Below are 13,170 nucleotides of genomic sequence, written 5' to 3' on the forward strand. Positions count from 1 at the left end.
ATTGCAAAGCATCAGCATCGTTATGCAAATAAGCACAGTATATTCAATAAAAGTTCATGTCTTGTTTCTCCAAATTCCTACATGATGCAAGTAGTCTGAAATCATATTTGTGTTCAGCTTCAAGTGGCCTGTTGAAGCCGAAAAATTCTGAGGAAGCAACACTTTCTGAAAAAGCTTGGTGTGCAGTGTTATTAGAATTGCATTGTTGCATATAAACTGTCTGCCTCTACAGTTTGTTTTTCTTTTTAACTAAAGCAGAAATCAGTAAAATTTATTTATGTACTGCTTTACACATTGAATAGCTGCCGTAGGGGATTTAAACTGTGCCCATCAGAAAAAAAATCTATCTTCTTCCAGTCTGAAAATCGGCTTTGTGATGTTTCCAGATGGGAGGAAGGCAGGGATTGACTGGTCAGATATCTCTTTGGCAGACATGGCTGATGACGGGGTCATTGGTGACCTGTACAGATTCAGTTTTACAGCAGGTGAGAAAAAAACTACCTACCCACTACAGGGTTCATGTTAAAATGGGGGCATATATAGTTAACTGTCATTGATTCACTTTAAAGTGATGTAGTTAATTCTATTTCTAATGGAAAAGAATAGGAAGTGTCATATTTCCGAGGTACAGGCATGTATCTGCCATGTCTATTAACTATATATGATCCTAGTTGTTCTAAGTTAATATAGCTAATTTGTTGCCCAAGAATACAGTTGTCTTAATCACAAGGGAGACAATAAAACAGGACAGCCATTATTTTATTATTTGTAGGAAGATTACAGAGTACAAACATAATTTAATGAAGCAGTGATACATCTTGATCTGAAAATCACTTTCATTTTGGTTTTAGGCTGATTGAACCATTATAGTGGAAATTAAGATTACAGATTATGATTTATATGGAATTAGCTTCATATTGTAATCACTAACTAATGGATTCTCATTAGATTTTTAACTTAATTTTTTTTTGCTCATAACAGAACTTTCAATTTCCAGATACATTTGTATTTCTTCCCCTCACAGATATCAGCTATCAGAACACTTCCATCAAAATATAGACATCACCACCGCATCCTATACAAAAGCCATTATTAGTATAGCAGACAGGTTTACATCAATATACTTCAGAAAAGTTTGCCATGTTTTAGGAAAACTATTTGTTTTTGAGTGTACCATACATGTTAAAAAGTCCAAAAGAATGTATTCCATGATTAAATTACACTAACCAAAAAGTCCAGGGCCTTGCACACAAAGTCAAGATGTTAAAAAAGAATTTCTGATGTGCATTAATAATATGACTGCTGGGTACGCCTAAGAGAAAAGACACTGGGTCCAGTTCAAGCTCCATCTTCAAAATCTTTTCTGTTTCACCCAAAATATCACTCCAGTATGCCTGAAGTTTGGGACAAGTCCAAAAACAGTGGGTGAAAGCTCCAGAATTTACATTTAGAACACATCGGAGAAACCGTCTTAAATTTCGAGAGACGACCTGGAGTCAGATGAGCTCTGTGCAGAATTTTAAGTTGCAATGCTTTAGTTCTATTACAAACTGAAATCTTCAGATTCTCAATAGATTTTAAGGTCTGCCTATTTTCCTTCATTCATTTTTTTTCATATGATAGATGGCCAACTATTTAACCTACAACTGTCCATTGATAAGAGTGCCATTCCAGTAATCTATGGAGGACTAATGTGGGAAAGTCGAATCAATGAGTGTGCGGCCAACTTTCGCTTGAATTTAACTGTTCGTGGTTGGGGCATAGCTGAATTTCATTACAGGTAGGTCTTCTGTGAAAAGGTAATCAGTACCATTACTCAGTAATATTTAAAACTGAGGTAATTATGTTTGTTCCCTTATTAGAAATGAAAGTGGGCGACAGGCCCGAAACTCAGTGTTATCCAAAAGTTTCCAGGAACCCGTGGTGCCAGCATGCTCCAAGCTGGTACAGTCATTCTCCAGTGAGACGTGCCAATGCACTGAAATAGTGGGTGGTAAAGGAGCTCAGCTGGCACAGTTGACAGAAATGCAGAAATGCTTTGGATTGCAGGTGAGTAAAACAGCAAGACAGTATGATACAATCAGAATATTGCCGGGAGGGCTCGCTGGTAGATAAATAAACAATGTTTAGGTGTGAAGACAGGGTAATAGGTTTTTTAACTTTAAAATATTAAGCTAATTCAAAAGAAGACACAAGAATCCAAAATGCAGGTCAACTTTGAGTTTACATTAAGTGAGACATGCCCTTATCATGTGGCAACGTATGCAATTAATGTATGTTTGCATAACTCTAAATCATGTAAATGAGTAAGGATGCTTAATAACATATTTATAAATACAAGACTACTCAAATATTCCTTAAATATTAAATACACAACATTCCACCCTGCTTAGCTATAAACTCAACAAAGAATGCATCTCAACTATAAATGGTATACTATAAAACACAACTGCTATCAACAGACATCCACAGATAAGTAAATTTAAATTGAACCATTCAGACCTTTCCTGACATGGGGATCACTCTGCTTTGTAGGTGAGACATGTGGCTGTGAAAACAGTCTCAGTTTCTGGGGCCTCCTCCGCGGTGGTTGTAGGAGTTGATGCGGTGAGACTGCAGGATGTGGTCTTGACGGTTCTGGTCACCTTTCTTCTTTCTTTTTCTTCTTCGGGTTTGTATACCTTGATATTGGGAAGATGCATTTAGTTCACTGGAGCATTTTCTCATTAATCCTTATGCTGCTTACTTTATGACCTGATCTCTCCTCTTGGTTTCTTCATCCACAACATCATCTGACAAGTTCTCTTTTTCGTATCTCCATTGACTCCTTTCATTTTGGCCATCCAGCTGGGCTTTAGTTTTTACATCAACTTTTACAAGCAGCTTTTTGTCTCCCACTTGAAGTTCATGTAATGACCTTACTGCACACAGAGTAGATTCTGGTTCTTAATACTTACAAAAATACTTCCAAAAGCCAAATGCTTGCAACTTTCCTCAAGCTCCTTGAACTCTCTTCCAGCTAAACACCAAGCCACGTTTTGCAAAAATGTTGTAGTTGGAACACTGCTTTGTTCCTCAGCAATATCTTTATTGTTTTTTTTAAATCAAGAAACCATAGTACAAAGGAGGTTTGTGCAGTACATAACAAATGTACAATTCACATCTATGAAAGAGATGCAGCCATAGTACAATCATGCTTTGGTGGCCTCCCTGCCCCAACCTACCCTTCCCAATTCCCATCTCCAAGCCATCATTGCATTAGCAAAAAGGGTTAAACAGAACCTTTATCCCCACAGAGCTGCATTGATATAGAGAAAATGTACTTTCCTAACACACAAATTGTTGTTTGAGTTTGTAGAATTTTACCGGAGAATGCTGAAGGTCAGGGAGTTATGTGCAGAGGAAAGGAAGAAGGGTTGAACCTTTAGTTTGGCTGGGAATTCTGAAAATATTCATGAAAGGGTCCCATACCTTTTGGAACTTTATGTCCAAACTGAGAGTTGAATAATGGATCTTCTCAAGGAATAGACTGGACATGATGTCCCTAAGCCACTGGGTGTGGGTGGGCGGGGCAGCATCCCTCCACCTGAGTAAGACTGTGCACCTGGCCAGAAGAGAGGCAGACAGTATGCAACGTCTGGTTGGACTTAGGTGCGGGTCCCCCTCTCCGGAGGTGCAGAAAAGAGCAATCAAAGGGTTACATTGCACATTGTAATTAAGTATTTGGCATAGAGTTTGGAAAACATCTCTCTAGTTCTTTTCCAAGCTAGGGCATGTCCAGTACATGTGAGTAAGGGAAGCCTCGCCCCTTTTGCATTTGTCACAACAGGGATTAACATCTGGGTAAATGCGAGATAATTTAGTTTTAGGCATACTGTGTATGACCTTGAACTGTAACAGGCAGTGGTGGGCACATAAAGAGGTTGAGTTAACTAACTTGAGAACTGAATCCCATTACATCAAATGGAACACTGCTTTTGCCACTTTTATGCTTCCTCTGTACAGCATGGTCCTTCCTTGGTACGATATGCTTTCCAACCAGAGGCACAGAGGTTGGCGCCATTACCTGTTTGTTCTCTGTTGGGCAATGGTTCATGATGTTCAGCATAGAGACAGTTGTGGGTACATAAGTCATAGAAAAATGGAGGGCTACGTAGGAAGGAAGGGTTAGTTTGGTCTCAGAGTAAGTTACGAAGTTGGCACTCAAGTGGGATTAAAAGCCTGTGCTATGCTGTACTGTTCTATCTTCTCTATTCTAGTACAACTTTCAGGGCTTAAATTTGTCCTGTGTAATGGATAGCAAAGGGACAGCAAGAATGAATTTTCAGTAATCTGTGAAAGCTAGTGGGTAGGTAAAAATCTTCAAATAGCACAGAGTTTGACTCTTAAATATGTTACCTGCCCTTGTCCTGTTCCTTTGCTCTGCTCCAGTTGGCTAATGCTCCACCTCAATGTCTTGCTGCTGGCCATACTTGTCCCAATATGCAATAAACTAGTCACTTGAGTGGTAGCCTGAAAACATTGTCCTGATATCAATTATGGCTTTATCTTTATGTTGAACTCTAAAACTGGTATTGGTTCTTCAAATGTAACCCCCTCGCATAGCATAGAACTTACTTTCTATATCACTTTTCTGTCACAACCCTCTTCTTAAAAAAAAAGTAAGAAAGAGAAAACACTGGGATTTAACTGATGTTGTCCTAATGCCTTTCATATTTACTCTCATTCAAGGGTAGTTATATGTTTTAGGTATTTGGCGTGTTTAATAAAAATGACTCAGCAATGCAGCAATTTATGATGTTTCACAGTGTTGGGGCTAAGGTTTGATTATGAGCTTTAATATTGAGTTCAGGATAAGGAATTAACATTTTTTAAAATTCTGTCTCTGTGTGAGTTTCCTCCTCCATCACATCAGAGGGCAAGTTAATTACAAACACAAGAGATTCTGCAGATGTTAGAAATCCAGAGTAACATATACAAAGTGCAGCAGGAACTCAGTAGGTCCGGCAGCATCTATGGAAGGAATAAAGAGTTAACATTTTAGGCTGAGACCAACTTGGTTCAAAAGATCGATTCTTCATTCATCTCCATAGATGCAGCCTGACTTGCTGAGGACTACCTGCACTTTGTTAAGTTAGTTGCCTACTTTAATTACCCATTTGTTTAAGTTAATGGCAGTTGCACTGAAATGAGTTGAGCTTGAAATGTTCTCTTTCATTTGAAACAAAAATAGATGTAATCTAATATCTTTGAGTGGATGGTTCCAAATTATTTATTTGAAAATATTAGTTAATTCTAACATTGCATAAAGTGATAGATAATGCCATTTCACTCAAAGTAAAGAAATATGTTTTTTTTCTCTGTCTGCCAGTTTAATGTACCTAGGGGTTTCTGTGTCACAAGAGCAGCTCTGGAGCAACAGATGAAAATGAACAGCAGTCTCCAGCAAGCTGTGGCAGAAATCAGTGATGAAACCTGGTATGTCCTTCCTCAATTAAAATAAAATTTGTTAAATAATTAGATCTTAGATTTTTAAAGCTCTTTCAAGTTTCACTTCGGAAATAAAGTTCAGGGAGTGTATTAACATTCTTGATATGTACCACTCCAATCACTTTCTGATTTTAACTAATTTTTTTTTCTGTTTCAGTGGCATTCACAGAAATGGAAACCTTCATGAACTGTGTGAAAGGTAAAAACGATCACAAAAAAAGTCCTTTTGAAGGCAACATTTTTAACATCACCATATTTATAATGTTTTAATGAGTCAAGACATTCTATATACTGTTGTGTCAACAATTCTTAGAAGGACAATTAACTTATAAACATGGAAACATCTTTAAGGTCAAACAATGAGTAGGAGGAGGACAAGATTCATAGGATCAGAAGTTACAAATATTTAAAGAGACTACAAAGTAAGTTAAAACAAGCAAGAAAATTTCAGAATGGAGATTGAAGGCCAAATCAAAAACATGATGGATAAGTAAGAAATGTGGAAAAGGGCGCAGGCAGCAGGGATTTACATAAGGTGATACCAATTGAGATGAACATTAGGTGACCAATCTTCAGAAAAGTTGTGCCTGCAAGATCATGAATTATCCTGCATGATTTTTTTTGGGTAAAAAAAAAATCTGGCACTCATTGAACAGATGAGCAAAGTGTTATAATTAGCTTTGTTTTCTGCAACATTAACTGCCTTTCACTGTTCTCCAGATGTGTTGAGTTGTTCAAAAACACCAAACTGGCTCCAGAGCTAGAAAAAGCCATTCGTGATCAATTGGCTGAGCTGAAGCTGTTGGGAACTGAGGAGCGATTGGCTGTTAGGTCCAGTGCAATTGGGGAGGACACTGAGGATTCATCTGCGGCCGGGCAGCTCAGCACCGAACTGGGATTGAAAGGCTTTGAACAGGTGAGAAAGATACAGAGTGGGTCTATCCCAGTATGATGGGGAAAATAGAGTTAGTGAAAAATTTTGTAATCTATTAATTTATCTCCATTTAAAAGATCAGAATTTCTAATAATTTGAGTTAAATAATTTATTCAAAGTCTCAATATGGCAATTGAAATCTGTAATCAGCTTTGTGGTCATTCTTGAACTATGTATAGGTAAAATTTATTCTTGACTTGAATATAGTTTTGAATAGATTCACTCAAATGGAAACTCACCTGTGTTCATCTAAGTACATAGTTGTGAGACTGCTTGACTCCACCACAAATATGGGCTGTGTGTTCCATATTTTAAGCACCCACTGGGTGAAAATCGCCCTTAATCATATTGTTACCAGTTATGGAGAAAGAGTTTATTTGTTATTTATCACCATCTCTGCTCTTCATAATTCTGTCCACGTAATCAAGAATGCAGCTGTCCCCAATCCAACAAATCTTTTTGAGTTTGTTTTTTTATATGTTCATTAATTAATTATGTAATTTGTTCATGCATCATGTTTTTAAAGGTCTTAATTATAAATATACTTGGCACTGTAACTGTTTGACAAACAAAAGCTAATCAGATAACCTTGCTAATATTATGCAGACGTGGTTCCACTTTGAGGAGAATCTTTTTGAGAGGTTGTCTTCTAACATTACATTGAGAAAATAAATGATGCTTTAGAAATTCAAAACAAGTAAATACTAGTGGATAAGTAAATTGACAATTCTAATTGGGCTTCACGGTAGTGAAGTGGTCAGCGCGATGCTCGGAGTTCAGAGTTGAATTCTGATATCCTCTGGAACAAGCTTATATGTCCTACCTGTGAGCGTGTGGGTTTCCTCCAGGTGCTCTGGTTTCCTCCCACATTCCAAACATAACTGGATTGTAGATCAATTGGCCATTGTAAATTGTCCTGTAGTTAGGATTAGATGTGTGGGTTGCTGGGCAGAGTGGATCGTTGGGCTGGAAAAGCCTGTTCCATGCAATATCTCTAAATAAATAAATACAATTATTCTAATCCATTATGATTCATGAGAGTATTACTAATAAGGGACTAAAGAAAAGAAATTGCTGCAAGTTCTCAGTAGGTCAGGCAGCATCTGTGAGGATCTGCAAGGACTAACTTTGTCTATGTCAGCCCTGATGCTTATCTACATTAGTCATATCTGCCCGCATTAGGCCTGTACCTTTTCTCTCGAAGTACCTGCCCAAGTGCTTTTTAACCAGCATGTATGTATTTGCCTCTACGATCTCCTCTGATGGCTTGTTTAGATAATCACTATCCTCAGTTTTCCTTTAAAATTTTTCTCCCTCACCTTAAAACTTTGCCTTTTAGTTGTAGACTCTTATTTCCCGACATAAAATGATTCTGCCTGTTTATGCCCCTCATATGTTTAGAAACCACTAAGGTCATCCCTTATTTTCCTATGTTTTATTAATAATAAACCCAGTCTATAAATCAAGCCCTTCATTCCAGGCAACATCTCTGTAAAGCTCTTCTGCACTCTCTCTATTTCTACCACATCCTGTCCTTAGCATGGTGACCCAATTAATATATAATGCTCTAAAAATGGTCTGAGTGCTTTGGTTCAAGGTCCTTTCATTGAGGAGAGGAAAACTTCTCTAAGGTGGGCATTTGCTGGTGGAGAAGTGGTCATGAATTTAACAGTAGACTAAAGGTAAAATATTGCAGATACTGGAAATGTGAAATAGAGTAAAAATTGCTGGGATTTCTCAGAAATTCAGGCAGTCATTATCTGTGATGAGAAGGAAATAGTTGATACTTCAGATCAAATGTTCTCTTATACTTCTGGTTGTGTTTGGTTGGAACCCTGATCTTAACATAGTGTGGGTGTGGATCTAACAGTCTGTTTGTTATCCAGGTTTTGTGCATATCTTAGTGTCTTTGCCCTAAACCAGAATGTACAGTAAATACCTGCTTCATTTAGCTAACGCAAATCCATCTGCTTTGAAGTATTATCAACTTTAAAAAAAAGGCTTTACACGTTTCAATGGTCCATTTAATGTCAGGGAAATGTATACAGTATACATCCTCAAATTCTTTCTCTTTGCAACCATTCACGAAATCAGTGCCCCAAAGAATGAATAATGATTAAATGTTAGAACCCCAAAGCCCCCCATCTCCCCCCACCCATGCATAAGCAGCAGCAAAGCAACTATCTGCCCTCCCCCACCAGCAAAAAAAGCATCGGTACCTCCCCACTGAGCATTCAAGTGTGCAGCAAAGCATCTATAAAGACACAGACTTGCAGTACCCCAAAGACTATTCGTTTACCCAGTAATTCAACATACTACAGGTTCTCACGCTCCCTAATAAGAGAAAAAGGTGTGTCTCCATTTCTCAGCAAGAGGGGAGACATAATGAACAACTTGCTGATTTATGATGTCAGAAGTCCGTGCGTCGCTTTTTCCGAGCTCTGTGTCCAAAGAACTCAGGTCACACCATGATACACCGATTTCCTGGAGAGGCACCGACCTCGAGTCCCTCCGCCTCCAGAGCCATGAAATCCCGAAACTCCGAAGGAGAGCTAGTCTTTCAGGCCACATCCAGTAAGCATTTCTGCAGGCATCTTGTTAATGTTAGCCCTCTGATGGCTTGGGTAAAACTGGTTTCAAAGTCATTGCAGTTCTCCACATCTGACATCCAATACTGCAATGAAAACACACCTGCCGACGTGTACCTTGGATTATAGCTGGGTTATTCAGCTGGCTGAATATCAAGCCATGCAATAACATGCTTACTTGCCAGTTCTCAATTCTTGTCAACAGGTGCCACTTTTTAAATCAGTTAACATCCAGCTGAAAGTGACTGGCTGGTTCTCAGTTTCCCAGATCAAGAAATGACATTTTCATATCCAGTAGAGATTTTTAATTCAACAGACATAACTTAAACATCAGTGGACAGGTAATCTTCTATATTAATTATCATCGTAGGTTCTTTGGCCTGTTTTCTGAAAGGTTAATTCATGGAATACGCAACAACAGAATGCTAATCCCTCCAGTGAATCTGGAACTAAATCACTCTGGTTTTAACTTGGGTATTTGCTACTTATTTTATTTCCTGCAAAACAGGTATTGTTTCATATTCGAGATGAAGGTGTCCTGATCAGGAGTCCTGGATGGGTCTTGGCCTGAAAAGTTGACTCTATTCTTTTGCATAGATGCTGTCTGATCTGCATTTTTGGTTTTTGCTGTTGTCTCATATTGGTAGACCTAATATCACCTGGGAAGGTAAATATTAATGGTAGCTTAATAGGTAGCACAATGCTTTACAGTACACGAGATCAGGGTTCAAATCCCACTGCTGTTTGTAAGGAATTTGTACGTTCTCCCTGTGACTGCGTGTGCTCTGGTTTCCTCCCACATTCCAAAGACGTAGAGTTTGATAGGCTAACTGGTCCTTGTAAATTGTCTTATGATTAGGTTAGGTTCGGCACAACTTTGTGGGCTGAAGGGCCTGTATTGTGCTGTAGGTTTTCTATGTTTCTAAATCAGGGGTTGCTGGGCAATGCTGTTTGAAAGGTTGGAGGGGTCTATTCCCTGCTATATCTCAATAAAAAACAAACTAAATTTATCTGATTATTTATTTGCTGCTTCACGTGGGAGCCTGCTTGATGTTTGAAAGGCAGACTTATGAGAGAATTTATACCTTTCAAAGTTGGAAGCCATTTTTTTTTCTAAATGTTTATTGTAATCTATTTCTTCCAATTGTTAATATGATCCAGTCATTGGAAAGCTTATATCTGAAAGCTGTTGATAAAAATCCTACCAAACACTCAGATGTAGGTAAAAGTGGAGGAATAAAAAGACAGAGTGTGTCAGGAGGGGAAAGAATGTACGGAGATAAGCATAAAGTTGTACAAAAGGAAAAGATAGGAAATAAGTGTCAAACATATTTGAAAGTCCTTTATTTGAATGCACGTAGTATTAGGAATAAAATTGATGAGTTGACGGTACAAATAATTACATATGGTTATGATATTATGGCAATTATGGAAACATGGCTGCAGGGTGACCAGGACTGGGAATCAAACATACAAGGGTATTCGACAATTAGGAGAGACAGGTCAAGAAGGAAAAGGAGGTGGGATGGCTATGTTAATAAAGCAAGAAATCACTGCAATAAAGCGAAATGATATTGGCTCAAAGGATCAGGATAACAAAACAATTTGGGTAGAAATAAGAAATAGTAAAGGGAAAAAAGCAGTGGTGGGAGTAGTCTATAGGCCTCCAAACAGCTGTAACTCAGTTGGTCAGAGCATAAATCAGGAAATAGTTGAGGCTTGTAAAAAGGGAACAGCTATAATTTTGGGGGATTTTAACTTTCATATTGACTGGACTAAGCAAGTCGGACATGGCAGCCTTGAAGAAGAGTTTATTGAGTGTATTTGGGATGGGTTCTTTGAACAATACGTTACTGAGCTGACAAGGGGGCAAGCAGTCTTAGATCTGGTCCTGTGTAATGAGACAGGACTAATAAAAAATGTCCTAGTAAAGGATCCCCTTGGACTGAGTGACCATAACATGGTCGAATTCCATATTCAATTAGAGGATGAGAGGGTTGGATCTCAAACAAGCGTACTGAGCTTAAATAAAGGAGACTATGATGGTATGAGAGCGGAATTGCTTAAGATGGTTTGGGAAAATAGATTAAAAGGTAGATCGGTACTTGATCAGTGGTGTATATTTAAGGAGTTATTTTACAACTATCAAGAAAAATATATTCCACTGAAGAAAAAAGAGTGTAAAAGAAAAAATAGTTATCTGTGGCTAAGTAAAGAAATAAAGCAAAGTATACGACTAAAAAGAAAGTTATATAAGGTAGCTAAATCTAGAGGGAAGATTGAAGATCAAGAAGCTTTTAAAGATCAGCAGCAAATAACAAGAAGATTGATTAAGAAGGGGAAGATAGATTATGAAAGTAAATTGACGAAAAACATAATAGCAGATAGTGAGAGTTTTTATAGTTACATAAAAAGAAAAAGGATGGCTAAAGTAAATGTTGGTCCCCTAGAAGATGAGACCGGGAAGTTAATGGTAGGGGACATGGAGATGGCAGAAACGCTGAACAAATATTTTGTATCAGTTTTTACAGTAGAGGACACTCAAAATATCCCAACACTGGATAAACAGGGGGCTCTAGGGGGAGAGAAGCTAACTACGATTCAAATCACCAAGGAAATGGTACTTGATAAATTAATGGGACTGAAGGTGGATAAATCCCCTGGACCGGATAGCTTGCATCCTAGGGTCTTAAGGGAAGTGGCAGTCGGGATTGTGGATACATTAGTGATAATTTTTCAAAACTCGCTGGACTCGTCAATGGTCCCGGCAGATTGGAAAAATGCTAATGTAACTCCTTTATTTAAAAAGGGCAATAGACAGAAGGCTGGGAGTTATAGGCCAGTTAGCCTAACATCTGTGGTTGGCAAAATGTTGGAATCGATAATTAAGGAAACAGTAACAGGGCATTTGGATAAACATAGCTTAATAGGACAAAGTCAGCATGGCTTTACAAAAGGGAAGTCATGTTTGACAAATTTGTTGGAGTTCTTTGAGGACGTAACATATAGGGTAGATAAAGGGGAACCAGTGGATGTGGTGTATTTGGACTTCCAAAAGGCATTTGACAAGGTGCCGCACCAAAGATTATTACTTAAAGTAAAAAATCATGGGATTGGGGATAATATTCTGGCATGGGTGGAGGATTGGCTTTCTAACAGAAAGCAGAGAGTTGGGATAAATGGTTCATTCTCAGACTGGCAGTTGGTGACTAGTGGTGTTCCGCAGGGGTCAGTGTTGGGACCCCAACTCTTTACAATCTATATTAATGATTTGGAGAAAGGGACTAAGTGCAACGTATCAAAGTTTGCTGATGACACAAAGATGGGAGGGAGTGCAATGAGTGCGGAGGACATTGAAACCCTGCAGGGGGACATAGATAGGCTGAGTGATTGGGCAGACATTTGGCAGATGAAATATAATACTGACAAGTGTGAGGTCTTGCACTTTGGCTGGAAAAATAATAGAGCAAGTTATTATCTAAATGGAGAGAAACTGGAAAGTACTTCTGGGCAAAGGGATCTGGGGTTCCTGGTGCAGGAAACACAAAAAGTTAGTATGCAAGTGCAGCAGGTGGTCAAGAAGGCCAATGGAATGCTGGCTTTTATTGCTAGGGGGATGGAGTATAAGAACAGGGAGGCCTTACTGCAGTTGTACCGGGTATTGGTGAGACCACACCTGGAGTACTGCGTGCAGTTCTGGTGTCCATATTTAAGAAAGGACATACTGGCTCTCGAGGCAGTGCAGAGAAGGTTCACTAGGTTAATTCCGGGGATGGGTGGGTTGATGTATGATGAGAGGTTGAGTAGATTGGGACTCTATTCATTGGAGTTCCGAAGAATGAGAGGCGATCTTATTGAAACATATAAGATTGTGAAGGGGCTTGATTGGGTGGATGCAGGGAGAATGTTCCCAATGATGGGTGAAACTAGGATGAGGGGGCATAATCTTAAAATAAGGGGATGCCGTTCCAGGACTGAGATGCAGAGAAATTTCTTCACTCAGAGGGTAGTGGGGCTGTGGAATTTACTGCCCCAGAGAGCTGTGGAAGCTACTACACTCAATAAATTCAAAACGGAGATAGACATTTTCCTGGATAAAAATGGCATTAGGGGATACGGTGAGCGAGCAGGTAAGTGGACATGAGGCTAGGTTTAGAT

The 13,170-nt window shown here is 38.8% G+C and overlaps 1 protein-coding gene across 1 annotated transcript in view; it reads left to right on the top strand.

Moving 5' to 3' along the window:
- LOC132406997 (putative phosphoenolpyruvate synthase) overlaps positions 1-13,170 on the top strand; it is a 201,257-nt gene that overhangs the window by 56,876 nt on the left and 131,211 nt on the right. The window contains exons 9-14 of the mRNA XM_059993185.1: positions 358-485; positions 1,624-1,780; positions 1,863-2,049; positions 5,372-5,478; positions 5,648-5,689; positions 6,211-6,406. Of these exons, the coding sequence (XP_059849168.1) occupies positions 358-485; positions 1,624-1,780; positions 1,863-2,049; positions 5,372-5,478; positions 5,648-5,689; positions 6,211-6,406 (817 nt within the window). The remainder of the gene's footprint in view (positions 1-357; positions 486-1,623; positions 1,781-1,862; positions 2,050-5,371; positions 5,479-5,647; positions 5,690-6,210; positions 6,407-13,170) is intronic.

This window comes from Hypanus sabinus, chromosome 17 (genome assembly GCF_030144855.1).
Source record: "Hypanus sabinus isolate sHypSab1 chromosome 17, sHypSab1.hap1, whole genome shotgun sequence".
NCBI lineage: Eukaryota > Metazoa > Chordata > Chondrichthyes > Myliobatiformes > Dasyatidae > Hypanus > Hypanus sabinus.